Source organism: Acanthamoeba castellanii, assembly GCF_000313135.1.
Source record: "Acanthamoeba castellanii str. Neff unplaced genomic scaffold scf7180000084603, whole genome shotgun sequence".
Lineage (NCBI taxonomy): Eukaryota > Discosea > Longamoebia > Acanthamoebidae > Acanthamoeba > Acanthamoeba castellanii.
The window spans coordinates 710,993-737,272 of record NW_004457654.1 but is presented as its reverse complement, the minus strand read 5'-3'; the positions used below and the strand labels follow the sequence as shown (position 1 = coordinate 737,272).

Below are 26,280 nucleotides of genomic sequence, written 5' to 3'. Positions count from 1 at the left end.
GAATGACCACCCTAGACCGGAATAGGTGGGCTGGGCAACACTGGTGGCGAATGGGCGAGGCGGGCGAAATTTCAAGGGAGGGAACGTGCAAAGCCCGGGCACGCGGCCACGCCAGCAAGGCGCCCCTGTTGACTCTTTCGTCTGGGTGCTTTGTGTTGCGGAGATCGCCAGCGCTGTCCTTTATATCTCTACCGCCTTATCCCTACATTCTACTTTCTTCTTTCTCGCCGCATCATGTATCTCTTCGATTGGTTCTGGGGTGTTCTCTCTTTCCTGGGTACGTCTTTCTTTGCCCTTCCGTTGCATCGGCCTGCAAATGGATGCTCATCTAGCGAAATGGGGGCGGGCATTGTGCAGGTCTCTACCACAAAAGCGCAAAGATCCTTTTCCTGGGCCTCGACAATGCAGGAAAGACTACCCTTCTTCACATGCTCAAGGATGACCGCCTTGCCGTCCACTACCCGACCTTCCACCCCAGTACGCGCACCCGACGCCCCCTCTACTCAAATCATTCTAATCCAAATCTAATCTGTCCCCCCGTAGCGATGGAGGAATTGACTCTGGGCAGCATCAGATTCAGGACCTACGATCTCGGTGGCCACACCACTGCCCGCAAGGTGTGGAAGGATTACTACGCCGACGTGGATGCCATTGTTTTCCTTGTTGACAGCGTGGACCGCGACCGTTTCCCTGAGTCCAAGAGGGAGCTCGACGTACGTTGCATACATGGCAATTGCATCATCATTGGTAGAAGATTTTTCCGTTTTTGTGGGATTTTTTAACATTATTCTATTTTCCAATTGGCAAATCCACAGGGCCTGCTCTCTGCCGACGATTTGAAGACCATCCCCTTCCTTGTGCTTGGCAACAAGATCGACATCCCCAAGGCCGCCTCTGAGGCCGAGCTCCGTCAGGCCCTTGGTCTCCACCAGACCACTGGCAAGGTGCGTCTCTCCTGCAAGACCGTTGATCTAGATGTAGAGAGTGGAGATGAACAACTGACGAACCTTTTCTTCTCGCTCGTTCTTTTTCGCTACGTGCAGAACAAGACCTCCCTGGGAGACAACATCCGCCCCATTGAGATCTTCATGTGCAGCGTGGTCAAGCGCAGCGGTTATGGCGAAGGTTAGCTCTCCTCTCCATCGAGCACATGCAGACTGCATGGCTGTACGCTAGAGTGCTAACTGCTCTCTCTCTCTCTCTCTCTTGCTCTTTGCGTTCTTGCTGGGCAGGCTTCCGTTGGTTGTCGAACTACCTGTAAGCCGAAGGGCAAAGAGGCCTTTATTTTGACCACCCGCCACGCCAACTTCAACACAACCATCACCGCCGACCACTTTGAACAGTTAACGACGAAGGGACATATGCGAGGGAGAACACCGACGTGGAGAGCGGCTGCCACACCCATCACCCGAAGTTGTTGTTTTTACTCTCATCTCCCCTTGGGGATGTTTTTTCGTTTTGCACGCACGACGGCAGTACAGTACACCACACACCCATCCGCCCCACCCCACCCCACCCCACCCCCCATCAATAAACACCATCGTCCGCACCCTTTGTCCACTTCTTCCGTCGCTCTGCCAGCGGCCACACTACTACTGGAGGGCGCGCAGGATGAGGGCTGCGTTTGCCATTCCCTTGCCAACGGCGGCCCGCGCTTCTTCCTCTGTACAGCCACACACTTGAGTGAGCAGCGCCACACGCGCACCGCACGCACGCGCGCGTGTGGGAGAGTGTGGATGGATGGACAAGGGAGGCGTACGGGTGGAAGTAAGTCGGGGTAGGAAGGACTTCTGCAGGCGGGTGAGGGCTGCCGAGGCGGTGGGCGACAGGCGCTGAGCGAAGGCGGCCTGCAGGAACAAAACGTCCGTGTGCAGCTGCAGCGCGCAGCCCCCATCCCTGCACACGCGCGACCAGCCGGGTTGAGTGCCCGTACGGACAGCAGTCACACACGCGGGGGGGGGAGATAGCAGGACGACGCGCACCATGGGCGGCTCCGGGTGGGCGGAGGAAGGCGGGAGCGCAGGCTCTCCTCGTAGCACGACGTGATCCGCTCCAGAAGGCTGGTGATGATGTGCGTCCTGACCAAGAGGGCAACCGGCGCCAGCTCCGCCTGCGCGGTGACCACGCCGGCCACCACCTCGATCACATACTCGCGCACCTCTTCATCATTGCACCCCCCCCCCCGCACCACCAACGGAGGGTGCAAATGAGTCAGGCAGACGATGGGGGGGGGGAAAGACTCAGGCGTGGTGGTGGGGTACCCGGCGGGGCGGAAAAGGGAGTGGCGAGCTGGTCGGCGAGGGCCGGCCCCAGCAGGGCGTAGATCTGCGCCGCTTTGCACCGCACGTACTCGGCGGCGAGGAGGTTCTCCAGCGTGCTCAGGTGGTCGACCACCGTCTGTGTCGCGCGCACGACACACACACAACGAAAAAACAGAGTCATGTCATACCTCACACCGGGGGCGTGTGGAGGGGGTGGTGGAGGGGCGTACGGTCGAGGACGTGGACGGCTTAGACGCGGCGGCGGCGGCGGCGGTGGTGGCAGGTCGGAGGGTGGAGATGAGTCGTTCGATGAGGATCACCACTTCCTCCCGTGCGTACGCGCTGTTGGCCATCGCCACGATCATCCTCTCCTCAGCGCCCTGTGTGCAGCCCCCGACCATCATCAGTTGACCTCAGAAAGTCAAACGCAGTGGTCAGGGGCGGGGCGGTACGAGGTCGGCGCCGTAGCGCGGGGCGCTCGCGAGCGCGATGCTTCGGGTTTCGTCGTCGCCGGGCCAGCAGGCCGCGTGCAGCCCGTCGGCGAAGGCCTTGACAGTCTCCAGCGCCAGTGACTCAATCTCATCCAGCACTCGCTGCATCCACCAAACACAAGCAAACCACACCACACGACAAGCGTACAGGCGATGTGTTGGTCGTGTGTCGTGTCGTGTCGTGTCGTTGGTCGTGTCGTGTGCGGCGAAAGGACGCGTACCTCTTCAATGGCGGGCAGGCTCTGGTAGTGGTGGAGGGCGGACCGGAGGAGCGCCGCGAGGCGCTTGGCCATGTACACGTCGGCGCCCCAGCCCTTGCCTACGTCGGCGTCGGCGTCGTCGGGCGAATCCGCGTCGCCGTAGGCCGCGCCCCCCTGCTCCGCGCCGTCTTCCCAGAGCTTGGCCGCTCCTGCATTCGGTCCCTATCAGCCACGCGTGTCGTGTGGTGTGTCGCTGATCGTGGCGTGTCGTGTGGCGTGGCGTGATTTGTCGTGTCGTGTCGTGGCATGTGGCTGAGGCGCGTACGGGCGAGCGTGTGCCGACGGATGGAGGAGGTGAAGAGGAGGGAGAGCTCGGAGATCAGCGGGGCGAGCAGGTTGCCGGGACCCAGGTCGACGGCGGCGAGAGCGGGGGCCAGGCCCTTCGCGCAGGCGGCCACCTCCAGGATGCACTGGCGCACGTCGTCCAGCAGCTCGCGGCCTTCCCCCGCCACCGCCACTCCGCCGGCCGTCGTCGCCTCTCCCGTATCGGGCGCGGCAAAGGCAGCGCGCACCTGCTGGGCGTAGAGGGCGAGGCACTCCTCGACCAGCTTCCGCGTTCCCTCCTCTCCCTGCGCCACCCGCGTGCGCGCGTGTTCTCTCGTGAGTGTCGTGCGTGTGCGCACACAACAGTACGCGCGTGCGTGCGTGCGAGTGGGTGAGTGGATGAGCGTACTCGAGGCGGTGCGGGTGGGCGGACGTGGGCCATGTGCGTGAGGGAGGGCAAGCCGGTGAGGAGGACGTTGCACAGGCGACGGATGGCGGGCAGCCTGCCGCCTCCCGCTGCAGTGGTGGTGGCTCCGCCGCCCCCGACAGCGTCGGCGGACTCGTCTGCCGGTGGATCTGTCGTGGTGAGCGCGGCCACGATGCTGGCCTGCACGTTGCTCAGGTAGTGCCACGCCGGGTCCACATCTCCGCCCAGGTCCTGCACCGCCCCACGCGCGACACCGCACACGCACACGCACACGCAACACACCGCACACGTCACACAACACGGTTTGCACCAGAGCAGCGCGCAGGGCTGGGTCATGTGGTATAGATGGGGAAAAGTACGTGGAGGAGGCCGATGTGATAGTCGTGCTCGGCGAGGGTGAGGGCGGGGTCGCGGAGGGAGGCGAGGAGCCGGTCGCGGAGGCGGTCGGCCAGGGAGTTGATCTGCTCGGAGACCTTGACGAAGATGCGGACGTTGGTGCCGGCCAGGTAGCCGACGGCCTTCTTGTACTCGCGCACGGCCTTCTCGTACTCGTGCTGGTCCAGGTGGCGCTGGATGGTGAGGGGCAGGTTGAAGATCGTCTGGTACCGCTTGAGCGCCGCCAGCACGTTCCGCTTCTCCTCGATCTCGGCTCGTCGCTCCAGCAGCGACCCAAACAGCCGGTCCGACCGCAACTGCAAGTCTGCGCGCCGCGCGTGAGGAATGCGCGCACGACACGACACGGCACACACGGCACCACACGATAGACAGTCTGTGCACAGCTCTTTCAGGTGCCGGCAGGGCGGGCGTACCGATGTAGGTGTCGTTGAGCTTCTGTATGGCGTGGTGGGACATGTCGTTGTCCTTGATCTCCTCGTAGATCCCTGTGGTGCGGCGGTGCGAGTGCGCACGATATGGCGTCGGTCAGACAACACTAATGTTCAACAACAGCCTCGCCAGGTGCGCCACTCAGAGCATGGCTGTGCAGAGAGGAATCGGCATATATATATATAATAGAGAATAAATGAACTACATACCGTCGATGGAGTCCTTGCACGAGATGAACCGCCCGAAGTTGTCCCGCACGAACGTCTACAGCAACGTCGACGAAGAGCAAAGGCAGAACATGCCACGCGCGGCCACGGGTAAGACACGGTGGTCGATTGGGGGAGGGGGATGAGCGCAACGCCGAGTAGCAGTAGCAGCAGCACACGGAGCTCTGCGCGCTACGCGCGAATCGTCGGGAGGCAGGGGTGGGTGAAAGGCGTCAACAATGGTACCTTGAGTTGCATCTCCTGCCCGCGGAGGAGGGAGCGCAGGGTGCGGGCGCCCTGCTGGAGGTCGGCGTACGAGGTCTGCGTGTGGAGGTCGCCCAGATACTTGCGCGCGTCGAACCCATCGCGCGACGGATCCACGTGGGACGCTGGTGCCACCGTGCACAGTCATTGGAGGGAAGGACGGAGAGAAGAAGAACGAAGAAGAACGAAAAAGAAGAAGCCGCGTCAGCACGCCGTGTCGTGTAGATAATGGAATGCGATGGGGGGGGGGGATTTTGGGCGGCGGGCAGGTACACTTGTCGAGGGCCGGTGGGAGGGAGAGGGTGCCGAGCAGGCCCAGAGGGTCTGTGACCGGCTGCGAGATCTTACCGTCTTCGTCCTCTTCCTCGTCCCGCTGACGGTCACCGCACGCACAACGATGAGCACGCACCGACGCACACACACACACACACACACACACAGAGAGAGAGAGAAGTAGCGGTTGTTGTGGGAGTGGTGGGGCACCCGTCGCGGGGAGGGGGCTCTCTGGCTGGCCGCCTTCGTCGGGACGGAGCGCCCTCTTTCCCGGCCGTTCGGGGCCGAGGACTCCTCGCCCTCCTCTGCGCGACGCACGAACACGAATGAACGAAGGGCACACGTCAGCACGCCGCCGCCACGACCACGCAATGACTCCATATCTCACGCGGACGGTGGATGCCGCAGGCGCATCAGAGAGAGAGAGAGAAGAGCACGCAGGTGGGAAGCGGCTGGCAACCTGAGTCACTGTCCACAAGCTGGGGGCGCCACGCAACCGGTTCTTCCGTGTCGGAGCTCTCCCCTGCATTGTAGAGTAGTCGTGTCAGTGGTTGCACCACCGCCAGAAGCAGCAGCAGCGCGAGGGGGTGACGGTCAACCGTCGGTGGCGGTGGCGGTGTCGAGGTCGTCCGCGTTGGAGGCGTCGTCCTCGGTGTAGTCGCCGTAGCTGGACCCGGAGTCCCCGCCATCGTCCTCGTCCCCGGCCTTCCTGTCCTTCTTCTTTTTCTTCCGCTTGAACAGCTTTGCTCCTCGCTTCTGTACTCCCCCCCCCCCACAAACGCATTCAATCCTTCAGCAGCTGCCCACAACGAACAAAAATGGCCACCTCACTCGCAATTGCAAACCCGCCACACAACACCACGCAAACGTACCATGGCGTATTGTGTGCTCTTTCACTCACTGCTCCTCCGTTCTTGTTGTCCTTCTTTTCCTTTGGTTTTCTTTTGGTTTTGTTATTTTTTTCTGTACAAGAAGGCGTGTGGTTCATCGCCGTCTGGTGAGGCCGGTGGAAGGAAGTGGTGGGCGGCCGCCGGAAGAGGAAGAAGGTGGTGGAGGCGACGAGGACGCCGAAGCGCTGGCCAGCGGGCGGGACGACAATTGCTGATCGCGCTCCTCAAGCAGCTTGCGCTTGTGCTCCTTCTTGGTCTCGCGCTGTACCTCGGCAAAGTCGCGCCAGGCCAAAGTCATGCCCTCCTCGTGGCCCACGTCGGGCCGGCGATCCACGTCGTCCGGCACCAGCGGCGGCAGCGCAAGGGGAAGAAGAGGCGCCGAAGAGGATGATGGCGATGATGAAGCGGAGAAGGTGGTGGAGCTGAGCGGCCTCGGTGGGCAGAACCGGCGCCCGGGGAACTTAGGGAATCGGCGAACTGAGCCGAGAGAAGGAGGGGAAGACGGAGATGGCGATGGCGACGGCGAAGAAGTGGCCGAGGAGGCGGACGAGGGGCTCGGGCGGGGTCGGTTGTAGTCGGCACCGTCGGCCGAGGCGGGTGAGCTGCTGGCGGTGGCGGTGCGCTGGAGGCCGAGGTGGCGGCGCCGAGGCTTGACCTGACGCTCGGCGATGAACTCTACGTCCTCGTCGGGTACTAAAATGATGGGAGCCGACATGGAGGTTTCGGGCGGCGACGATGGCGAGCTCCAGGCCGAGGCCGGAGCCGGCGCGCGTGAGGGCCTGGCCGTGGCGCCCGTTGAATGTGTAGGAGGCAAGCACTCGAAGAGCAGCGGAGACGACGCGGCGGGCGTCGCAGCGGCAGCGGCGGAAGAGTCTGTCGTCAGGTCGACAAATGCAGCTGCGGTGGCAGACGACGTCGATGTCGACGTCGACGAGTCCTCCGACGAGGCCACGGGGCTGTCGCCGGAGCCGCCCTGCATGGCAAAGAGCGCGTCGACAGCGCGCTCCACGCTGCCGCCCACCTGCTGGAGCACGGCCTCCAGGACCTCGGCGTCCATCGAGTCCCCGAACATGCCCTTCAGGCTCTCGAGCCCCTGGGCCATCGCATGCTGGTGCTGCTGCCGGTGAAAGTCTGCGGCGTGGTGCAGCGCCGCACCTCCGCCCACGGTGGGCGGCGGGTGGTGGAGCGAAGCCGAAGCCGGCGCCATCCACGGCGCGCGGCCACCGTAGCGCGCGAAGGGACCCAGGCGACCGCCGTCGACGCGCATACGGGCGCGGGACTCGAGCACGCTGCGTATACGGTCGCGCGCTCCGGCGAGCTGGCGGTCGGCGCCTGCCTGGGACTCCCAGTGGTGGGGCGCCGCAGTCGGCTGTCGCTGTCGCGGAGGCTGGTAGGGGGTGCGTCGACGGGCCGTCGTGGGGGCGGGGCTGGTGGTCGATGCGAGAAGCTGGCGCGATCGGTCTTCCCTTCCGGAAGCGAAGAGGAGGAAGTCGTGGTCTTCGCCTTCGCCTTCTTCTTCTTCGCCAGAGCGGAGGCCTTCCATCTCGTCCTCGTCCAAGTCCTCGTCTTCATCTTCATCGTTGTCGGCAGGGCCTGCGAGGCCGAAGAAGAAGCCCATGGACGCAGCAGGAAGGGCGTCTGCGTCGGGGTGGCCCAGCATGCGGTTGAGGAGGGACGCGCTCGCGTAGCGGTGGCCAGGGTGGTGGTGGTGGTGGTGTGGCTGGCTGGCCTCGGCAGCCTCGGCGGCGCGGGCGATGTCCTCGATCTCGCGGCGCGAGTAGCGGTACTGCTGCTTCTTGGGCCGTACGCGTACCACGTCGGGCTTCTTCTTGGGCTTCTTCTTCTTCTGGCTGGTGACCTTGCGCCCTCGTCTCCTCTTGCTGGGCGGGTTGTCCTGCTCTACTTCTTCTTCTTCTTGCGGTGCGGCTCCTTCTTGCTGCAGCTCGCCTCCTGCTACGTCGTGCTGCCGGGTGATGGTGTAGAAGGCGGCCTTGCACATCGGGCACGAGTTGGCCACCTTGGACCAGCGGTGGATGCAGTCGAAGCAGAAGGCGTGGCGACACGAGTCCAGCACGCCCCGCTCCTTGACCTCCTCGAAGCAGATGCCGCACGTGTTGTTCTTTTCCTCGTCGCCCTCTCCTTCTTGGGCGGTCTTGTTCTTCTCTTCCACCTGCTCGTTGCCGTGCGACTCAACGCCCATGCTCATGCTCGTGTCATCTTCGATCTGCAGCGAGGCCGTGGTGCCCGGGTCTCGCTGTCGTTCTTCTTCTTCCACCTGAATCTGAACTTGTGGTTCGGAACGTGCAAGTGGCGTTGGGATGGGGCGAGTCGGATTGAAGGCTCTCGTATCGTCAACCACTGGCTCTTCTTCCGTGTGGCTGGAGCTGCTGGGGTTGAGGGCGGGCCTCTTGCGCTTTCGACTGCTCCTTCGCACCGAGGCAGCCATCTCGCGTTCGTCATCGATATCCTCATGTTCGGCGTAGCCCTCCATGCCGACGGCAGGGCAATGGGCAGAGGTTGTGGCGTGGAGCGATGAGGGGGGTTGAAGGATCAAGGAGGGTGGATGCAGCAAACCAGTCGGCGGAATTATTTTAAATTCTTTCTTTTTTGCTTTTCTTTTTTGCTACTTTTTCTTGGCGCGAAGTGTGTTGTATCTACTCGCATCGGTGGAGCAAAGATGGAGAGGCTGCGTGGCGTAGCGCAGGGCAGGGCCGCACGCAGGGGCCGAGATGCGGAAGGCGTGCAGGAGGGTGGACTTGGCCAGGAAGCGAACCCGACTGCGGCACTGCTCAAACGCCATGTCAGTAGCTTGCAGGAGGCTCGCAAATCGGTCGAGACCATGATCCAGGAGGAGGATCGGGGGTTTCCCGAGCTCTATGACTTGGTGGGCATGTCGGCAGCTACCACGATGGAGTATGCAATTGATCAGAGGCCTCAGTTTCGTCTTCTCAAGATGATCCCACTTCCGGAGACGCTCCATCAGATGTATAAATGTAACCCCCCTTTCCCAATTTTCTTAATTTGACGCCTTCGGTGGGCACTGATTAATTTGATTTTCTCGGCATTAGCCATCGAGTGCAAGTGCTTCTTGGGCCTCTTCCCCGAGATCAACAGGTATCTAACAACGTTATTTTCTATTATTTCGCTTTTGCTAAGCAAATGTCCCCACAGGGCATGGATTACGGTGGACAATCAGCTTTGCTTGTGGAATTACGAATCCAAGTATGTGTGCCCGCTCTTTGCCACAAGCCTAAGCGTCTGCCTGCCTCACACCAGTTCCCTCCCGCAGAGAGTACGCTATCTGGACTGATCAGGATCAGATCATCGTCAGTGTTGGCCTTATTCCACCCAAACGAGACGGTACGGCTGTCCACGCGCTTTGCGTTTGTATGTGCAACTGAACCTGTGATCACGGAGGCCTTATCGTTTTATGCGCCCACAGTGTTCTCGGAGGATGTCAAGTACGTGCTGGTTCTCGCTACCCCCGTTGAAATCGTGCTGCTCGCCGTGTGGTTCGAGGACAATACGCCACAAGGCGAGATTCACCTGGAGCCGAGTACGTTGCGCCCAGCGCCAAACTACGAATGCTCGTGTGGAATGCTGTGCGTAGTTGACGGTTTCCCATCCATTCTTGAACGCAACAGCGCGCATTGCGCTGTCTGCGGACAACGTGAACATGGTCAAGATCGTTGGCACAAAGCGCGGACGCATCTTCATGGGCGGCAGTGATGGTTCCCTGTACGAGCTCGAGTACCAGGTAATTCATTAGTGCATGCACGGTGCATCTTTCATATATGTTTGTGCCAATGCTTCCGATGCTAAGTGCTTCCCCCTGCCACAGGCCGATGAAGGCTGGTTCAGCAAGAGGGCAAGAAAAATCAACCACACACGCGGCATCATGTCGGCACTTACGTCCTACTGGTACTGTGTGCCACACGACCTCCCTTGTCGCTCTGGCAAGCTTAATGACGGTTCTCTACTCTATCCCCCCCCCACAGGTCAGCGAAGCCGGCGATCATCGACATCGTGATCGATGAATCGCGCAACATTCTTTACACCCTGTCCGCTCGAGGAGCCATCGAGGTATTTGTTCCGAATCCGACAGGCTAGGCAGCACCACTCACTCACTCAACTACTCTTATTTCCCCCCTATTTATCTTTTATAATGGGACTGGCTAGGTATACGATCTTGGCACAGATGGCCTCGGCTTTCAGCACGTGGCGGCGATGAGTAATGTGATCGCGTCCGCGGAAACACTCTGCCCGCGGCTCAAGTTCACCCAAATCGGCAAGGAGGTAAAGTTACCCGGTTGTCGGCGTGCTTGGGCCGGTCTGGTTGCTCACCGCGTTGTGCTCTCCTCCTTTTTGTGGGGGGGGGGTTGATGTTGGTGTAAACGCCAGGCGTCGGTCAAGTCTATCGCCGTGATCCCGAAGAGCGAGTCCAAGTATCTCACGCTTGTTGCGATCACCTCGAGCGCCCTTCGTCTATACTTTTCGGCGTTGTCACTCTCGGTACGTCCCCCCCCCAGCGAGCCACTCACTCCACGGCTTCTAACATACATTGCCCCCACTCTCTATTAGGGCGATGCCGCGGCGATTCCCAGCCAGAGACCTACCAAGCTGGAGCTGATTCACATCCGCTTCCCGCCTGACCTGACCCATGAGTACGCGAACGCCCATCGCGATGAACTACGGCATGGCCTCTGAAAAATGAGTGCTACGGTTTCACTTCTCACTCGCCCTGCTACAGGTACACCAAGGTTACTGAGGCCGGCGGCCCACTGACCCCGGTACGCCCGGCCGCCTACGAGGCCGCGGCGAGGACTCCTCGTGCTGCCGGTCGGCCCTTCGGCTTCGATGTCGCCGCAAGGCGGCAGGCTGGCCCGCCTTACAACATAGACACCACCTACTATTCCCAGGTGCGTACCTCCCCCTTCCGTCGGAGCTGCCGCCCGTTCCGCTGATCGCTCGCCTCTCATCGTACGCGTGTCGTGTATTTGTCGTTCGCCAGGGCGTTGTGCTGCTTGGACAGTCGGTCGGGGAGAGAGACGAGGTGGTCGCCATCAAACAGACCATCGACCAACAGCCATCGGCCACACAGACGTACGCTCGCTTGCCGGCTTGCTCGCGACGCGAGAGTTTTTTTAACTCATTTATCAAGTTTGGTTTGGACCGCTGACCGTCATCACCTCCGCGCGTCCTCGTCCCATCATCGTGTGCAGTGGCGATTTGATCATCTCCCGGCCCTTGCTGCTGGAGAAGGCGACCAAAACCGAGGTGGCGGGCAAGATCTGGGCCATCGACGAAAAGCCCCCGGCCGTCTTTCTGGCGGAACGGTTGCGCCTCATTCCGACCCCTGCACCGGGCCTCACCCCAGAAGGTCAGCGATATCTCCTATCTATCTCTCTCTATCTCTACATATCTGACTTGTCCTCTCGGTGCTTGGCGTCCAGAACGCGGGGAGGAGCTGTCGCTGTGGTGCGACGAGACTGGTCAGTGGCCGATGCTGAGGATCGACCTGGCTGTGCAACACGCCTTGCCGCCTCGCCATTTCTTCTTCCTCACCAACACCGCCCTTCACACACTGGTGCGTGACCCAATTTGCCGGGCCATCATCCGCTCTTTATCGGTGCGCGTCTCGTGTGAGCTCATTCTCTTTTTCTTTTTCTGGCGCGCAGGTAATGGTCAGGCCGATCGACCAGCTTTACCGAATCCTGGCGGAGAGCGGTGGGCATCTCACGCACAGTATTGAGGTGCGTGAGGCATCGTCATCTCGAGCCTTTCAATTGAAAGGAGACAAGACCGCGCTAACCACAACTCTCTCCTTGTTAACGCATGCCCGCAGTCGTTTGAAATGTCGTACGGCTCGGTGGAGACTTGCGCGATGTACCTCATTCTCGCCACGGCCCCCAGGCAAAGGTGCGAATCAACGCCGAGCGCTCGTTTGGCGCAGTCCTAGCCGTACGCACACGCTCACGATGTGTAATTCATTCTCAATGACTTCGGTCGACCGAGCAGGAGCTTTTGGACCCTGGGCGTTCCGATCGATCCCACCGTTGCCTCCTACGCCACGCAGCTGTTTTTCAACCACCCCGAGCAGCCAGAACCGGTGTCCAGTATGTCCCCCTTCTCACTCACAGGCGCCTATGATGCTAATTATAATTATCATTATATAAATGATCCAAGATACTCATCTCCCTTTGACCTCGCTCTCTACGTGTGCAGCCTTTGTCGACCCGGTGATGGGGCAGCTCATCACGGACCAGCCCATCGTCAAGTTCTCCGGAAAGCACCGCGGCCTTTCTCTCTACCTGGCTCGTCTGCTCAAGCCGCTCTGGAACCGCCTCGTCCTGGACATCGGTGAGCAGGCCGAACGCACGCGCGCACGCTGGCCCATGCGTGTACGCTGCTAACCTCTTTCTTGACCAACAGACCGCATCAACCAGCTCGAGCTGGCCGATCTGAAGTCGATGCTGCTCGCACTGCAGCAGTTCCTCGAGGACCACCCCGCTTTCGCGCCCATTCCCGCCGACCTCCGTGCCGGCCGCAGAAAGGGTGAGGAGTTCCCTCCTTCTTACGCGGAGGGCGAAACCGTGTGTGTGTGTGTCGTGTGTGTCGTGTGTGTGTTGTCTCGTCTCACCGTGGCCATGGTACAAACAGGCATCGCCAGATTGGAGCGGGAGGACAGGATGGACGAAGAAGAGGCCATCCCAGGCGAGACCGCATACGCCAGGAAGGGGCTCGGCTACCAGGCCCGGTTTGCGGGCTTTGGGCAAGGTGAACCGGAGAAATCGGTACGCCCCCGCAAACAGTTAGCCCCGCGCAACTTCTTCTCTTTCTTCAAATTTTTGGAGACGCGTGTCGTGCTAAACATGGGCGTGTGCGCATCATATTTACGACCCTCACAGGCCCAGAGGCTTGAGACGGAGTCCATCTCCAACATGCACCTCATGCTGCGAAGGTCGATCGAGATGACCGAGTTCCTGCACATAGTCGGGGAGAACAAGTTCATCGGCGTCTTCTCGCTCCTTCCGCAGCTCTTGCAGGTCAGCTCCCCCATAGCCCCCATCACGCGATCGTGCTCTGTAATAGGAGGTGTATATGGGCATCGGTGGGGACGCGTCTACAACTGCGTGTTTGCGTTTGGCCTCTCTCTATATGCACAGGACCGGCTTCAGAGGATGAGGTTCAGCGATATGCTCACCACGAGCGAAGGGTTCGAACTCACGCGCGCTCTCATCGATGCCCTCATGAGCGCCTACAAGGACGGCAAGGGCGACCAGGTATGTACCCTACCTGATCAGCGCAGCAGCAACGCTTGATGATGATAAACAATCGAAGTGCTCGGCACTGTGTCCCTAACCGCCGCCGCCGCCGCCTGCTGCAGGCCTCCGTCGAAGCCATCAGCCAGAAGCTGCGCACGAGCTGCCCGACCATCTTCCGCGAGGAAGATCGCATTCGACACAAGGTTCTCCCCCCCCCTCAGGTGGCCCATCGTACGTGGCTCACGTTGCAGCTGTGTCTGTCACGATAGGCCGACGAGCTCCTGTACAAAGCCAAGCAGTCGCGCAACCCGCGCGAGAGGGAGGACCTGCTCGAACAGTCACTCGAGGTACCCTTTTGCCCCCCTTCCCCCGATTTGGCCGCACAGCGATCGCTCACCGCTGCGCACATCGTCTAATATTATTCACGGCGGCGTGAATAATACACCAGCTCTATCGAGCGGTCGCTGTCGACCTCGTCGGAGAGCCCAACCAAGATCATGCCAAGCTGCGCCACGTGTGCGAAAACTACCTCTACCTCCGCTTCTACGCGGGCGTCCTGAAGCTCGCCCTGGCCTGCGCCAAGGCTGCGGATCCGAAGGACTACGGGCTGGCCTGGTACAAGGACCACTACCCGCCGCTTGGCCAAGAGGCCGCCTCTTCGGACGACGACTCGGTCGGGGCCAAGGCCTACGAGACCCGGCTCGCGTGCTATCACTACGTGCTGAGTGCGATCGCCGAGCTCCTCCTCGCGCAGGCTCCTGCGTTCGAGTGCATCCCCTTCGAGGTTCGTCACTTTGTGTGGTGTGTGTGTGTGTGTGGTGTGTCCCACGTTCAAAAAAGCGAGAAGTTGGTGCTGAACGTTTTTGCGTGCTGCGTCTCATCTGCTACAGGAGCTCGAGCGTCGGCCCGCCGATGACGCTGAGACCGTCGACAAGCGTGCGCTCGTGTTGCAGATGGCTCTCCTCGACGAGGACGAGCTCTTCCACGAGATGCTGTACCGGTGGTTCATCTCGCCCGCGCACACGGTCGACCTTTCCAGCACCCTGCTCGGGGCCTGCATTCAGCTCGACTCGCCCTTCATCGAGGGTTTCCTCCTCAACACCAACTCGGCGTTGCTGCCCAACTACTACATCCGAAAGGGCCAGTACGAGAAGGTGCGCACACCACACCACCATCACCATCACCATCTGCCTTGTAGGGAAGTTCAGCACCTAACGTGTGTGTGTGTGTGTGTGGTGTGTGGTGTGTGTGTGGTGTGTAAATGTGCAGGCGGCCTTGGCCTACCAGGAAATGGCCTTCAACACGGAGGGGCTCGACCTGGAGCAGCGGATCGACTACTTGTCCAAGGCCAAGATCGCGGCCCAGAGCGCGGCTGGCCGCGGCGAGCTTTTGTCCCGGGTCAAGGTACGAGAGCTTCTCACGCACACCCTCCCCTGGGTGGCTCTCTCTCTCTCTGTGTGTGTGTGTGTGTGTGTGTGTGTGGGTGTGTGTGGGTGTGTGTGTGTGTGTGTGAGAGAGAGAGAGAGAGTACTTTTCTGACCTCCCCACCACCGCCGCCATCACCACATTATAATGTGTGCAGGATGCGCTGGACATTGCGCAGGTGCAAAGCAAGGTGCTGCAGGAGCTCGACGTGCTGCCTGCTGCTCGTGCCAGTACGCCTTTTCCTCACTCGCTGGAGACTCTCTCCCTCTCGCTCTCCAGAGACAGGCCTCGTTTTTAATGCATTACAATGCAATGATGCTAATTCGTCAATTGGCGTCGGCTTCTGTAGTTACCCCCGATGAAAAGGAGAAGCGAATCCGAGGCCGCGAAGAGCTCAGGTTTGACGGCTTGAAGGACATCAACACGGTACGTCCCTCCTCGACCCCAGCCCGCTGATGTTGTGTGTGTGTAGTGGTGTAGTCCATGGATGATCCACCAGAGTGTGTGTTGTGTCTCACTCCATCCACCGACTGGTTGTGTTCCTATTGTTGTTGCTGCTGCTGCAGTTGTACAACGTGTACATCAGCCCCTTGGGCTTGTGGGAGTCGGGGCTTTATGCGTTCAAGGTGTCGTCTCACGTCGATGAGGCTTTGACGAAGCGCTTCTGGCGCAGCATTGTCAACGAGGGTACACCACCCCGACGCACTATTTTTGTTATTTTTATTTTTATTATTTGTATTAGTGGCGAGCTCACAATTGACGCGTGCGGTGCAGAGCTCCACAAGATGCAAGCGACAGGGCTCAATCTCGAGTCGCTCCGAGGCAAGATCGTCTCTCTCGGGCAGGCCTTGGAAAGAGACGAAAACGTATTCCCCGTGGGTACGCATATCCCCTCTCCCCCCCAATCTACTCAACAAAACTCTCTCGTTCGCTTGCGTGCGTGGTATAAACGTGTTAACTAACACATGCCGTCGTCCTCTCGTCTTCGTTATGGTGCAGAATGGATCTGTGGCTACCTGGAGGTCATGATGGGCAACGATCTCAGGCAGTACGCCGACAACGACTACGGGTTCGTCGGGCCCTCCCTCCACCCTTTCTCTCAACCTCCTTTGGGGCCAAGTGGGCTGATCGGTGCGCGGTGGTGGTGGTGGTGGTTTGCAGGTGGGTGCCGCGGGTGATGAAGGAGGTCGGGTTCGGGCTGCCGGTCCTGTTCGAAATCTACCACAACGCGCTGTACGAGGAGAACAACCCCGACTGGGCCGAGTTCGCATCGCGGGTTGGCAGGCCGACGGCCAAGCTCGAGGCCCTCAAGGTGCAGCACTGGATCGTGTCCGAATGGATGCAGGTACCCTACCGATCATCTCCCCCCTCCACCCCCCCCCCTCCACCCCCCTCCTCCTTACCCCGTGGTGGTGGCGGCGGTGGATGGGACAACAGGACCTCAACAACGCGAGGGACGCGCAGAGGAGGCTTCTCGTCGCTGCGGCCACCGCCTCTGGTGTCGAGGAGCGCCTCGGCGAGTATATCCGGGTACGCTACGTTTGCACCACCCTTTATCATTTATGTTATATCGTGTGCTGCACGCGCAACGCAATTGCCCGCAGGCCTATCTCTCTCTTTTACATCTCACATGCCCCGTTCTTCCGTCTTATGACTGTGTCGTGCAACGTGCAGGCGTTGGCCAACCAAAGGAGCGAGGACGCGCGCAAGCTCTCGCAATCTTTTGTCGACCTGCAAACGCTGCTGGTGCGGCTCACCTACCACCGCGGCCTGTAAGGCCCAGAAGAAGAGAAGAAGCGAAGGAGGACCGGCAACGACGACGACGAAGCAGAAGAAGAGAAGGAGCCCAAGGCTGACGAAAAGCCCCACGGGGCAAAAAAACACCAACACCTTATTTTAATTCCGCCCGAGAAGTGCTTCGCGCCGTCTGCTGCGCCTCGTCGCCTCGCTCGCTGCCGTCGCCCGCGCGGGTGACGATCACCGTCGGCGACGGGTGTGCGAAAGAGGAGGGCAGCGACGGAGATGGCGTTGCGGCGAGTGGCGGAGAGCTCGCCACGGCGCCGGCCAGCTCCTCCTTCTCAGCGCGGTTGGCACACGACTCAGCTCGCGCGACGAGAGAGGAATGCCTTTTATTTCAGTTGCAACTGTGTTTTGTCGTGTGTCGGGCTGATGACAGCGCAGGCCTGCCACTTCAGTCTTCTCCTTGCGCGGAAGCAACGCGGGTGAGCATCGTGACCGGTCGCACAGTGGCCCGCCGCCGCTGTGCCACCGACGTGGCCAGATCCGCAGCCGCGTCGGCGTGGGAGAGGAACTCGGCGGCGCCCAGGCTGTCGCGCAGGAAGCTCTCGTTCTGAACGATGGCCATCTTCACCTCGCCCGCCAGCGTCTTGAGCGCGGCCTCGACGTCGCCCATGGCCGCCGCCGCCGCCGCGTCGGCAGCCACCACGCCGGCGAGGTCGTCCTCGCTGCCCTCGCCCTCCCAGCTGTCCTCGGGCGTCAGTGGTGGTGGCGGGTGCGACGTCTCCCGCCCGACCACTCCCGCCGCCGCCGCCCTATGCCGCGTGGTCGCCCGCGATCCTCGCCCCTTCAAAAACTGTGAGGTCGACAGGTGGTGGCAGTGGTGGTGAGCCTCGCGCAGGGAGAACACTGTGTGGTGCACCACTGTAGGCGTGTGCAGTGCAGTGCAGTGCAGTACCTTCTTGCCCGACACGATCGTCTCGACGGACAGCTTGCGATGCGTGCGACCCCAACGAGGCGACACATCACTTCCGCCCTCGTCTGTGGCGTGTGTGCCGCGTGGCGTGCAAGAGTTGAATGAATGAATGAATGAATTGGGGGGGGGAGGAGTGGAGTGGCGTACCGGCCGGGGCAAGGTGCCCCACGTCACCGTCGCTGTGTTCGCGCGGCGGCAGCTGGTGCTCGCGCCGCCGCACCACGGCGGCGGAGCGGGTCGGGATCGCTCCGGCGCTCGTGCTCGTGCCCCACACACCGGCCGGCGGCGAGCCCGAGCGCGTGGGGGACGAGCTCGGCGTGGGCAGCGAGTGCGGCGAGCCCGTGTAGATCGGGTTGAACGAGATCTTCAGCTCCGCCGGCGCCTGTGGCGGCGAAGAGGCCGTGGTCGCCAGGCTCGCGTTGGAGATGAGCGCCGCCGAGGCCGAGGCTGGCGAGGTGAGATAGGGCGAGGGCGTGAAGCTGGAGCTGGCGCCCGCGGCGTTGGCGCTGGTCATGGGGCCGCCGCCGGTGGTGCGGGAGAACTTGGACATGAAGTTGGCGGCCGACCGCTGGAGCACCTTCATGCTCCGAATGGTGCCCGCCGAGTTGGCGCTCCCCAGCGGCGATGGCGCGTGCGACGGCGACCCAGCGTGGTGGTGGTGTCCGCTGTGTCCGCTTCCCAACGGCGACACTGCAACCGCACACACCGCACACGCACCGCACACACGGACACGAGGATAGGGGTGAGTGAGCGATCGGGAGGGGGGTGGAAGGAAGCGACAAAGGGGGGAGGGTCGCTAGGTACGGGGGCGGGAGGGCGGGGCCTCGAGTTCCTTGAGGAACGGGTTCACGGAGAGGAAGAGCAGGAGCGGGTGGCGCTGGATGGTCGCCCGGAAATCCTTGAACGTGATCTCCGACGCCTGCGAAACAAACATCTGTGGTTTTACACGACACACACGACATACACGCACATGAAACGACACGTCAGATTGTGGGCGTTCTGTGGGGAGTGGGGAGGGGAGGGGCCGACCTTGCGCTGGACCTCCTTGTCGTAGGAGTTCTGGTAGTACATGCGGTACATCGCACGCAGCATGGCCAGCATGCTCTCCTCCGATATCCGCCCATCCCCGTCGCTGTACAACTCGAACATCACTACACGCATTCATCCCATACGACACACGACACGACGCACGACACACATGACACGCACGACACACACACGACGAGGCTTTGAGTGTTGAAATGCAAACTTGACTGTGTCCAAGAAGGGGATGTGCGATTGATTGGGTACTCTGTAGTTTGTCGGTGGGGCTGCCGTTGAGCAGAAGGCAGCACGCCAGGATCACGTCTCGCAGGTCTGCCCGCTGCTCGCCGTCACTGTACCTGTTGGCGTACGGGTATGCGTGCGGTGCGTGCGGTGCGTGCGGTTCACAGAATTGAATTTAGTGAACGAACGAACGAACGAGTGAATGGGCAGAAGAGAGGAGAGAGGGCAGGCGCACAAGTCTTCGTCGTTCTGGTAGGTGCGGGTGGCTAGCACGAACAGCGAGTGGAGGAGCTGCCCGCTCTCCTCGATGTGCCACCGGGGCGCCACCTTCATCACCATCTGCGCCCCACCTTGTGTCAAACACACGCACGACACACGACACACCGCACGACACACGACACACCAACGCGAGGTGAAGGGCGAGTGCGCACTTCGATGAACATGGGCGGGGTGACGTCGGCGAGGCCCAGCTTCTTGAAGGACCGCCGGGCGTGCTGCAAGAGGAGCGTGTAGATCTCGTCCACCTCCTCCCGTTCGACTGTTTCGCCCGCGATAGATACGATGACGATGACGATGACGACGACCAAAGACCAACCAACGACAGCGTTGTGTTAGCTTCGCGAGATCATTAGGCCCTTCTTCTTCGTTCTTCTTCGTTCTTCTTCTATTTGGGACGGGCGTAGGCGTACACCAAATTTTGGTCTGGATGGCGAAGAGGTTGATGGGCTTGGCGCCCTCGCTCTCCACGCTCTCTCGCACCTGCCGGACATGTGCGTTAAGCCTCGGAACCCGCGCGTGTCGCGTGTCGTGTCGCGTGTGCCGTGTGTTTGAGGAGAGGGAGGGGGTACGGAGCGTTCGTAGTGGATGATGTGGTAGTAGTACAATCGCAGCTGCTCGATCCGCCCGGTCAGCTCCGTGGTGCCCTTGAGGGCCAGCTTGACGAGGCCGCGGCAGTCGAAAAGGTTGGCCGTGGCGTGGCCCAGGTAGAGCGTGATGTCCGCCGCGTCGCGCAGCTCCAGCAACTCCTGCACACATGAAGGGACGCGCGCGTGAGATCGCATCTCACCAATAACCAATAACTAATAACTAATAACTAATAACTAATAACAACGAAATAAATAAAAATAAAAATAAAAAGGTTTGTGGGTGAAGCGAGGGGGTACCTCTTCGAAGAGCTTGAAGATGGCGAGGGCGATGAGCAGCAGGATTTCGCTGCCGTCATAGAGGAACACGTCCCACAGCCGCATGTCCGTCTGCCACGCAAAAGAGTGGTTTATACATTGGCATGTGAGCGCAGTTAGGCACCCCAATATCGACCATCAACGAAGGAATGAACCAAGCTTAGCTCCTTGGACGAAGAAGAAGAAGATGAAGGGGGTATGTGGATATGAGTACCTCCTTGGGGAGGGTGGTGGTGTAGGCGCACATGAACCAGCGCGTGGTGATGACCTCCATGGGGAACCCCATCTCCTCCAGATGCGCCGCCAGCCTCGGCGACTGTGAATGCGTCACGATTTGTGTAGTCAACCCCGCGGGGCCAGTTAGCAGCGCAGCGCAGACCATTATTGGTTTCTTTCTATCAGTCTCCCCCCCAAAAAAAAACGAAGACGAAGACGAAGACGAAGGAGGAGCAACGCGTGAGTACCCGTTGGTAGAGCAGATTGCGGAACACGTACTGGTCGATGATGGAGCCCGTCATGTCTGCGCACATTGACACGACACGCACACGGTGGTGTCATTACACACGGCGCCACAGAGGAATGTGTGTCGTGTGTCGTGTGTCGTGTGTGTGTGTGTGTGTGTGTGAAGGTACCCTTGGAGAAGTAGGCCGGGAGAAGGTCCTCCACGAGGTTGCAGAGGGTCCAGAAGCTCCGCTCCTCGTCCATCCACCCTAGCAGGAACCCCGCCACAAAATTCATGCCTGAACACCCGCCGCCCCACTTTTCGATCAGACCACACCGCACACCACATGACACACGACACAGAGCGACCGACCGACCGATCGTAATGCTGGAGGAGGTGGTGGGTGGGGCTATGGGCACGCTGGTACGTGCCTTGGCAGTAGCCGACTTTGGGGTTGTGGATGGAGTAGGCCGTGAGGATGTTGTGGAGCCGCTGCTGGCCCGCCTCCGACGAGAAGAACGGATGCCCTGGGTACGTCCGGTGCACGTCCTGCGTGTGTGTACGTACGTGCGTGTGCGCCCAATCCGATACTGTTAGCTCACCACCCCCACCCAGAGCGCACTGTGGAAGGTGTGTCGTGTGTCGTGTGTCGTGTGTCGTGTGTCGTGTGTCGTGTGTCGTGTGTGTGTGGTTCTGTGTGTGGTTCTGTGTGTGGTTGTGCGGGTGCGTGCGAACCTTGTCGATGTAGCACTTGTAGGCGGAGCTCTGTTGCAGAAGATGGGCGTAGTAATGTCGCACGCGCACCGAGTTCATGGGCGCGCAAGACAGCTGGTACCACATCTGTTGTTGTGCCAGGAAAACAATACACAACATACGCAATTGTTTACAACAACAAACAACAAGCACGCGCACGTTAGCGAGCATTGAGGCGGCGGCTCATAAGAGAAGGGAACGTGCCTCGGAGCGGTACGATGGAGGGATGCCCTTGCGCAGCAGTCGACGCAATTGGCGCGAATTGGAGCCCAGTTCGCGCGCCAGCTGGATCTGCCCCAGGTACCTCTGCCACCGACGCTTTTGCACCACCCTAATGTGACAAGACACAGGACGGGCGCACACGCCGCACACGACACGACACGACACGACACGCACACAACACACACACAACACGGTCATTATCTGCTAAAGGAGTGTCCGGATGTCAGCTGCCACTGCAGTGGGGGTGCATACCGATCGTGTTTGTCGTATTTCTTGTGCCACTCGGAGTAGGCCTCGGTGCACTTGCGCTCGAGGTCGAATCCGTACTCGTCCCGCCCCGCCGCACTCGATTGCGCGTCCTCCTCCCTGCATCACGCACGACACACACACGACACGCAACAATGACACGCGACGCGACACGACACACATAACACGACACACGGCAGAGATTGCGGTTAAGTTGGCTGATCACCAACCATTAAATGTGGCGTCGGCAGAAAAACGTTTGGGTGCTGACGTACCCAAACTCGGAAGCGGCGTAGGCTCCCGTTCGTCCCTCCATCTGTGCGAGGCTGGTCGGGTGCGACTCCTGGAGGATGTCGTCGCCGCGCATGGCTCGCCACAGGGACTCGAGCAGCGAGAAGCAGTCGTCCCGGTTGTAGAACGAGGTGAAAAAATACTGCGCAGTAAAAACCACACGACGCACACCGCACACGACACACCGCACACGACACACGACACACGCGTGTCAGTGAAGGGATCGCAGCAGCTTGTGAGGGGAGAATCAAGTAGCGTACGCGTTTTCGCTCTGTGGTGGTGATCTGGATGGAGTTGGGAATGCAGCTCATGAAGCACCGCCGCTCCATGACGTCCACCTTGCGCAACGGAATCACCACCTGCCCATACACACACACATCAATCATTTGCGTTGTTGTCGCGCGTACGGTCGTGTGCGGTTGCTGTGTGTGTGTCGTGTGTGTGTGTGTCGTGTGTGTGTGTGTGTGTGTGTGCGTGTGTGTTCGCGCGCGTACCTTGACAGAGTAGGGGTAGGAGAGCGGGTGGAAGCAGAGGAATTTGCAGGAAATGTACAGGCGGCCGGAGAAAAGGATGCGGTCCTCGCGCTCCTCCTCGTGTTCGGACGACGTCTTGTCGGGCTTCGGCGACTTCTTGGCCGACGGCGGGGTGGAGCCCAGCAGGATGTCCGCGTCGTCGGCCGCGTCGTTGCCCTCGCCCGCCTGGGCGGCATCCGCTTGACCCGCTCGCCGCACCATCTTGGTGAACTTCCTGTGTGTCGTCTCAAAGGCACACGAATAGTCTACGCAGATCGCACGCGACACGACACCACACACACACACACACACACACGCACACACACGCACAAGTCAGGACGCATGCCGCGCGGCGGAATGCAGCGCAGCGAGGGACACGCGAGTAACGTACAGTCGATGAGCCGCTCGCCGGTGGGAAGGCCGAAGACGTGGTGCAGGAAGAGCGGTTCGGTGATGTCGAAGCACGAGTCGTCCAGGGCCTCGTCGTCTTCGTCGTCGTCGTTGCCGTTGTTGTGGTGGTCGCCGTCCAGCTCGTCCCACTCCTCACCCACGCTATCCGCCGCTGGGTGCTGCTGCTGCAGCGCGTGCGGGCTGCCCTCGGCCGAGGGCGGCGAGCCCTGCCTGTGGCTGCGGCGCAGGCCCGACCCGCTCTCGCCGCTCGCGAGCGTCGTCGCGCAGCTGGGCTTGGTGCCCAGGCACAGGCGCGCCGCGGGTCGTCGCCGGGCGGTGAGCGAGCGCGAGTGGCTGCGCTTGGGCTTCACCCGCTTCCACGTCCCGCTCTCGCACGCGTCGTTGGCCCCGTCGCTGCCGCCCACCGGACCCGACGCCGTCGCCCGGAGGAGGAGGCCGCCGCCAATGCTGCCGCTGCCACCGCCGGTCGACGTGGCGTCACCCGATTGGCCGCAGCCGACGGTCGGCTTCCGCCGGGTGAAGCGCTTGTACTCCACCACCGAGTCGTCCTGGCTCACCAGCAGCACGCCGCGCCTCGACATCATGCCACTTCCGCCGCCTCCATAGCGTCGGCTGTGGGTGTTGCCGTTGCGGCTGCCATTGTCGACGCCGGGCGTGAAAGAGGCCGACGTGACCGGCGACGTGATGGAGAGGAGCCACGAATTGCGGCCGAAGGCGTCGGTCGTGTGGAGCGGCGGTCGCTTCGCGCTGCGGGCTTTAAATTTCTTGCTGCTGCTGCTGCTGTTGCCGTTGGTTCGCGCCGGCGCGCCCGTGATGGACGTAGCGGCGGTCGTGATGGTGATGGAGGTGGACGACGATGTAGAAGAGGAGGGGATCAGCACGAACCCGTCGACAATGACGTGTTCGTCCGGCCCAGAGGAAGAAGAAGAGATGGAAGACGGCGATAGGGAAAATGAAGTGGATGAAGAAGAGGAAGAAGACGATGAAGTGGGGAGGTGCGAGCGAAGCAGGGAGAGGACGCTCATCTTCTTCTCGCGCTCGAGATCGTGGCCCAGACGCCAGCCGACGGCGGCCTGCTTCCGTTTGGTCTCCTGCCGCGCGGCCTCCTCCTTGACCGTGCCCTTCTGCCAGCCCATCGAATCCATCCTACATTTTTAATTCGGGATCGCACACAACGATACACCGACACGACACACGACACACGACACACGACACACGACACACGACACGGCACGACACGTTAGGCCGACCTGTGGAATGAAGGGAGACGCGTGGGATCGGGGAGCAATGAATGATTTGTACTTCTTGGGGGAGGACGGGGAGAAGTTGGCGGCGGCGCGGAGCTGGGCCTCCTGAAGCACGCCCGTCATGAGCTCGAACACCTCCTCGAACTTCTCTGTGAAGTGGCCCAACCGAATCTGTTCACACCACGCACGCACGCGTCACAACAGTTGGTATCGACGCACAATCGCACACGACACACACACGACACGCACATGACACACACGACACGCAGCGCGTTGCATAGGAGAGAGAACCGTTTGGTCGTCGAGGGTGATCAGCCGGATGGCTGGTGGTGCGACGTCCTTGAGTACGCGCAGCATGCTCTCGAAGGTCAACTCCATCTGGGGAGCGTGTAGCACGAACAAGCGATCAGCATTATAATGGTCCAGCTTGTGGAATGGGGAACGCGCGAGGGAGAGACGTGGTGGGCTAAGGGGAAACCTTGAGGTCGAGCGAGGCCGGCGGAGAGTAGAAATAGATGCGTCGTTGCGAGATGAAGAGACGGCCTTCCATCGCTTCCCCTGCGTCTACTCCCTCCTCTGTTCCCTCCTCCCACATGCTACACCCCGCCACTGCGCCACAAAGAAAGAGTAAATAAATATTAATATTAGGATTATTATGATGTATTATTTGATATAAATTCATGAAGTAGAGGAAAGGGGATTCATGCAGTAGAGAGGAAGAATTTGAAAAGATGGATTTTTCGAGGAAGATGATGCACCGAAGTGCTTAAGAGGAGATTCCTTTGGAGGAGGGGGATGTACTCAAGAGGACGGTGTCGTCGGAGGTGTGGCTGCGCGCGCCGAGGGGGCCTCCCGCGATGTAGCGCGTGCCCTCGCGCCATGCGCCCTCCCTCTCTACTTCGCCTCCCTCGTCCTCTTCAAATCCTCCATTGCAGCCCTTCCTCCGCAGCAGCCGCGCCACCGCTGCCGTGGTGCTGCCCCGGCGCGGCCTCGTCTTGACGGGCGGCGTCGCCATAGATTTATGTATAGAATTATATCTCTATATTTCTATATCTCTCTCTCTTGCTTCGCTCTTTTCTCCTTCCGCTCTCGGGTTCTCCTTCCTCGCGTGAGCTGGTGCTCCTTCTCTCTTTCCGCCAGTTATTTATGCGGACAAATAATTGCTGTTAATTATGAGATAAAAATACAGAAATAATAGTGTGATGATGTGCGGCCTCCTTTCGTGAGTCTGTCAGATGAAGAGGGTACACCGCCACCCGCCTCGATCGACGCTCGTGCGTCTTTTCTTTTGCCAGGAGAGAAAGAGAAAGAAGTCACGACAGCCGAATCGCCCAATAGGCGTACAATGATGAGCGGGAATCGCCGACGCGGAAACCTTCTTGCTCCCCTCGACAAAGGAGAAGGAGAGTATATTTAACAAAGGGGCGCTGCTTATTGTGGCGATCCTGACGTGACAAAGAGAGAACATTGTGATGCTCAGTACGGCACACCACTCACTCCATGGCCATGTAGTCGACGCTGTAGGGGTGGGGCGCTCCGCCACCGGCGGGCACCTGGTACCCCTGGCGGGTGTTGACGCGCTTGTTGGGACACTGCATGCGTGGGTGACGGGCGAGAGTGAGTGGAATGCGCACAGATCACCTCATGATTCCCCAGGGTGAGTAGAGAGACCTTGTTGGCGTACACTTGAAGCAGGTCAGCAATTTGAGTGGATAGGGAGCACTGCGCTGTGGGTCCAACAACAACAATGTAAGAGGTGAGGCAGTGATGGATAAAGGAGTGAGGAGATGAAGAAGTGGTTGGGGAAGTGAAGTTGAAGCTGGCTGATGCTCCACATGTTAACTGACTTGGAAGATGTGCCACCATCAGTCCAGATCTGGATTGTTGATGCTGATGAAGTAGTTGTGAGTCATCAGATCCTGCCAGACTCCTGCAATGCAGTTGATATTGCTGCTGATATTCTTCTTGCCAATGTAGTCCAGGTAATGGTGATGGGGTCCATCTGGTGCTTTGCTGTGGGTGTAGATTATGAGGACCTGATCCAAGTTCTCTCAGTTTTTCTCCTTGTGCTCCTGGTAGACCTTAGTCCTGATTGTGCTTGAAGATCCAAAAACAAGAGAATAAAAACCTTCTCCACTCTCCCAC

At 60.3% G+C, this 26,280-nt stretch overlaps 5 protein-coding genes across 5 annotated transcripts; 2 read left to right on the top strand and 3 right to left on the bottom strand.

Moving 5' to 3' along the window:
- Positions 1-234: 234 nt before the first annotated feature.
- Positions 235-1,261, top strand: ACA1_070570 (Sar1family small GTPase; the record flags this gene model as incomplete). Its single annotated transcript, XM_004352925.1, has 6 exons — positions 235-277; positions 358-477; positions 544-713; positions 816-944; positions 1,044-1,125; positions 1,233-1,261. The coding sequence occupies 6 exons, from the start codon at positions 235-237 to the stop codon at positions 1,259-1,261; spliced, it is 573 nt and encodes a 190-aa protein (XP_004352977.1).
- A 331-nt stretch (positions 1,262-1,592) lies between these two features.
- ACA1_070560 (zinc finger domain containing protein) lies at positions 1,593-8,652 on the bottom strand (the record flags this gene model as incomplete). Its single annotated transcript, XM_004352924.1, has 19 exons — positions 1,593-1,663; positions 1,760-1,896; positions 1,983-2,160; positions 2,262-2,397; positions 2,492-2,641; positions 2,714-2,854; positions 2,974-3,161; positions 3,278-3,524; positions 3,710-3,934; positions 4,063-4,403; positions 4,513-4,584; positions 4,738-4,792; positions 4,981-5,123; positions 5,272-5,371; positions 5,482-5,576; positions 5,871-6,027; positions 6,173-6,212; positions 6,338-6,638; positions 6,744-8,652. The coding sequence occupies 19 exons, from the start codon at positions 8,650-8,652 to the stop codon at positions 1,593-1,595; spliced, it is 4,686 nt and encodes a 1,561-aa protein (XP_004352976.1).
- Positions 8,653-8,838: 186 nt separating this feature from the next.
- On the top strand, positions 8,839-16,627 carry ACA1_070550 (nucleoporin, putative; the record flags this gene model as incomplete). Its single annotated transcript, XM_004352923.1, has 36 exons — positions 8,839-9,154; positions 9,230-9,275; positions 9,333-9,383; positions 9,451-9,521; positions 9,604-9,717; positions 9,806-9,918; positions 10,003-10,082; positions 10,160-10,244; positions 10,341-10,457; positions 10,563-10,673; positions 10,743-10,825; positions 10,912-11,080; positions 11,173-11,264; positions 11,384-11,541; positions 11,615-11,748; positions 11,840-11,914; positions 12,007-12,080; positions 12,180-12,277; positions 12,387-12,521; positions 12,594-12,716; positions 12,822-12,955; positions 13,070-13,207; positions 13,328-13,444; positions 13,549-13,629; positions 13,696-13,773; positions 13,875-14,210; positions 14,317-14,580; positions 14,696-14,830; positions 15,009-15,081; positions 15,201-15,277; positions 15,418-15,538; positions 15,626-15,730; positions 15,851-15,920; positions 16,013-16,196; positions 16,289-16,381; positions 16,526-16,627. 36 exons carry the CDS (start codon positions 8,839-8,841, stop codon positions 16,625-16,627), a joined length of 4,353 nt encoding a protein of 1,450 aa, XP_004352975.1.
- Positions 16,628-17,042: 415 nt separating this feature from the next.
- On the bottom strand, positions 17,043-21,293 carry ACA1_070540 (TBC domain containing protein; the record flags this gene model as incomplete). The annotated part of the gene is made up of 16 exons (XM_004352922.1): positions 17,043-17,444; positions 17,547-17,629; positions 17,712-18,254; positions 18,369-18,483; positions 18,594-18,715; positions 18,855-18,940; positions 19,066-19,169; positions 19,262-19,368; positions 19,520-19,589; positions 19,679-19,855; positions 19,994-20,083; positions 20,226-20,327; positions 20,476-20,531; positions 20,644-20,751; positions 20,873-21,002; positions 21,189-21,293. 16 exons carry the CDS (start codon positions 21,291-21,293, stop codon positions 17,043-17,045), a joined length of 2,400 nt encoding a protein of 799 aa, XP_004352974.1.
- Positions 21,294-21,389: 96 nt separating this feature from the next.
- ACA1_070530 (GRAM domain containing protein) lies at positions 21,390-25,150 on the bottom strand (the record flags this gene model as incomplete). The annotated part of the gene is made up of 10 exons (XM_004352921.1): positions 21,390-21,537; positions 21,681-21,794; positions 21,950-22,107; positions 22,226-22,324; positions 22,460-22,712; positions 22,808-24,034; positions 24,191-24,306; positions 24,427-24,513; positions 24,614-24,744; positions 24,937-25,150. The coding sequence occupies 10 exons, from the start codon at positions 25,148-25,150 to the stop codon at positions 21,390-21,392; spliced, it is 2,547 nt and encodes an 848-aa protein (XP_004352973.1).
- Positions 25,151-26,280: the final 1,130 nt, after the last annotated feature.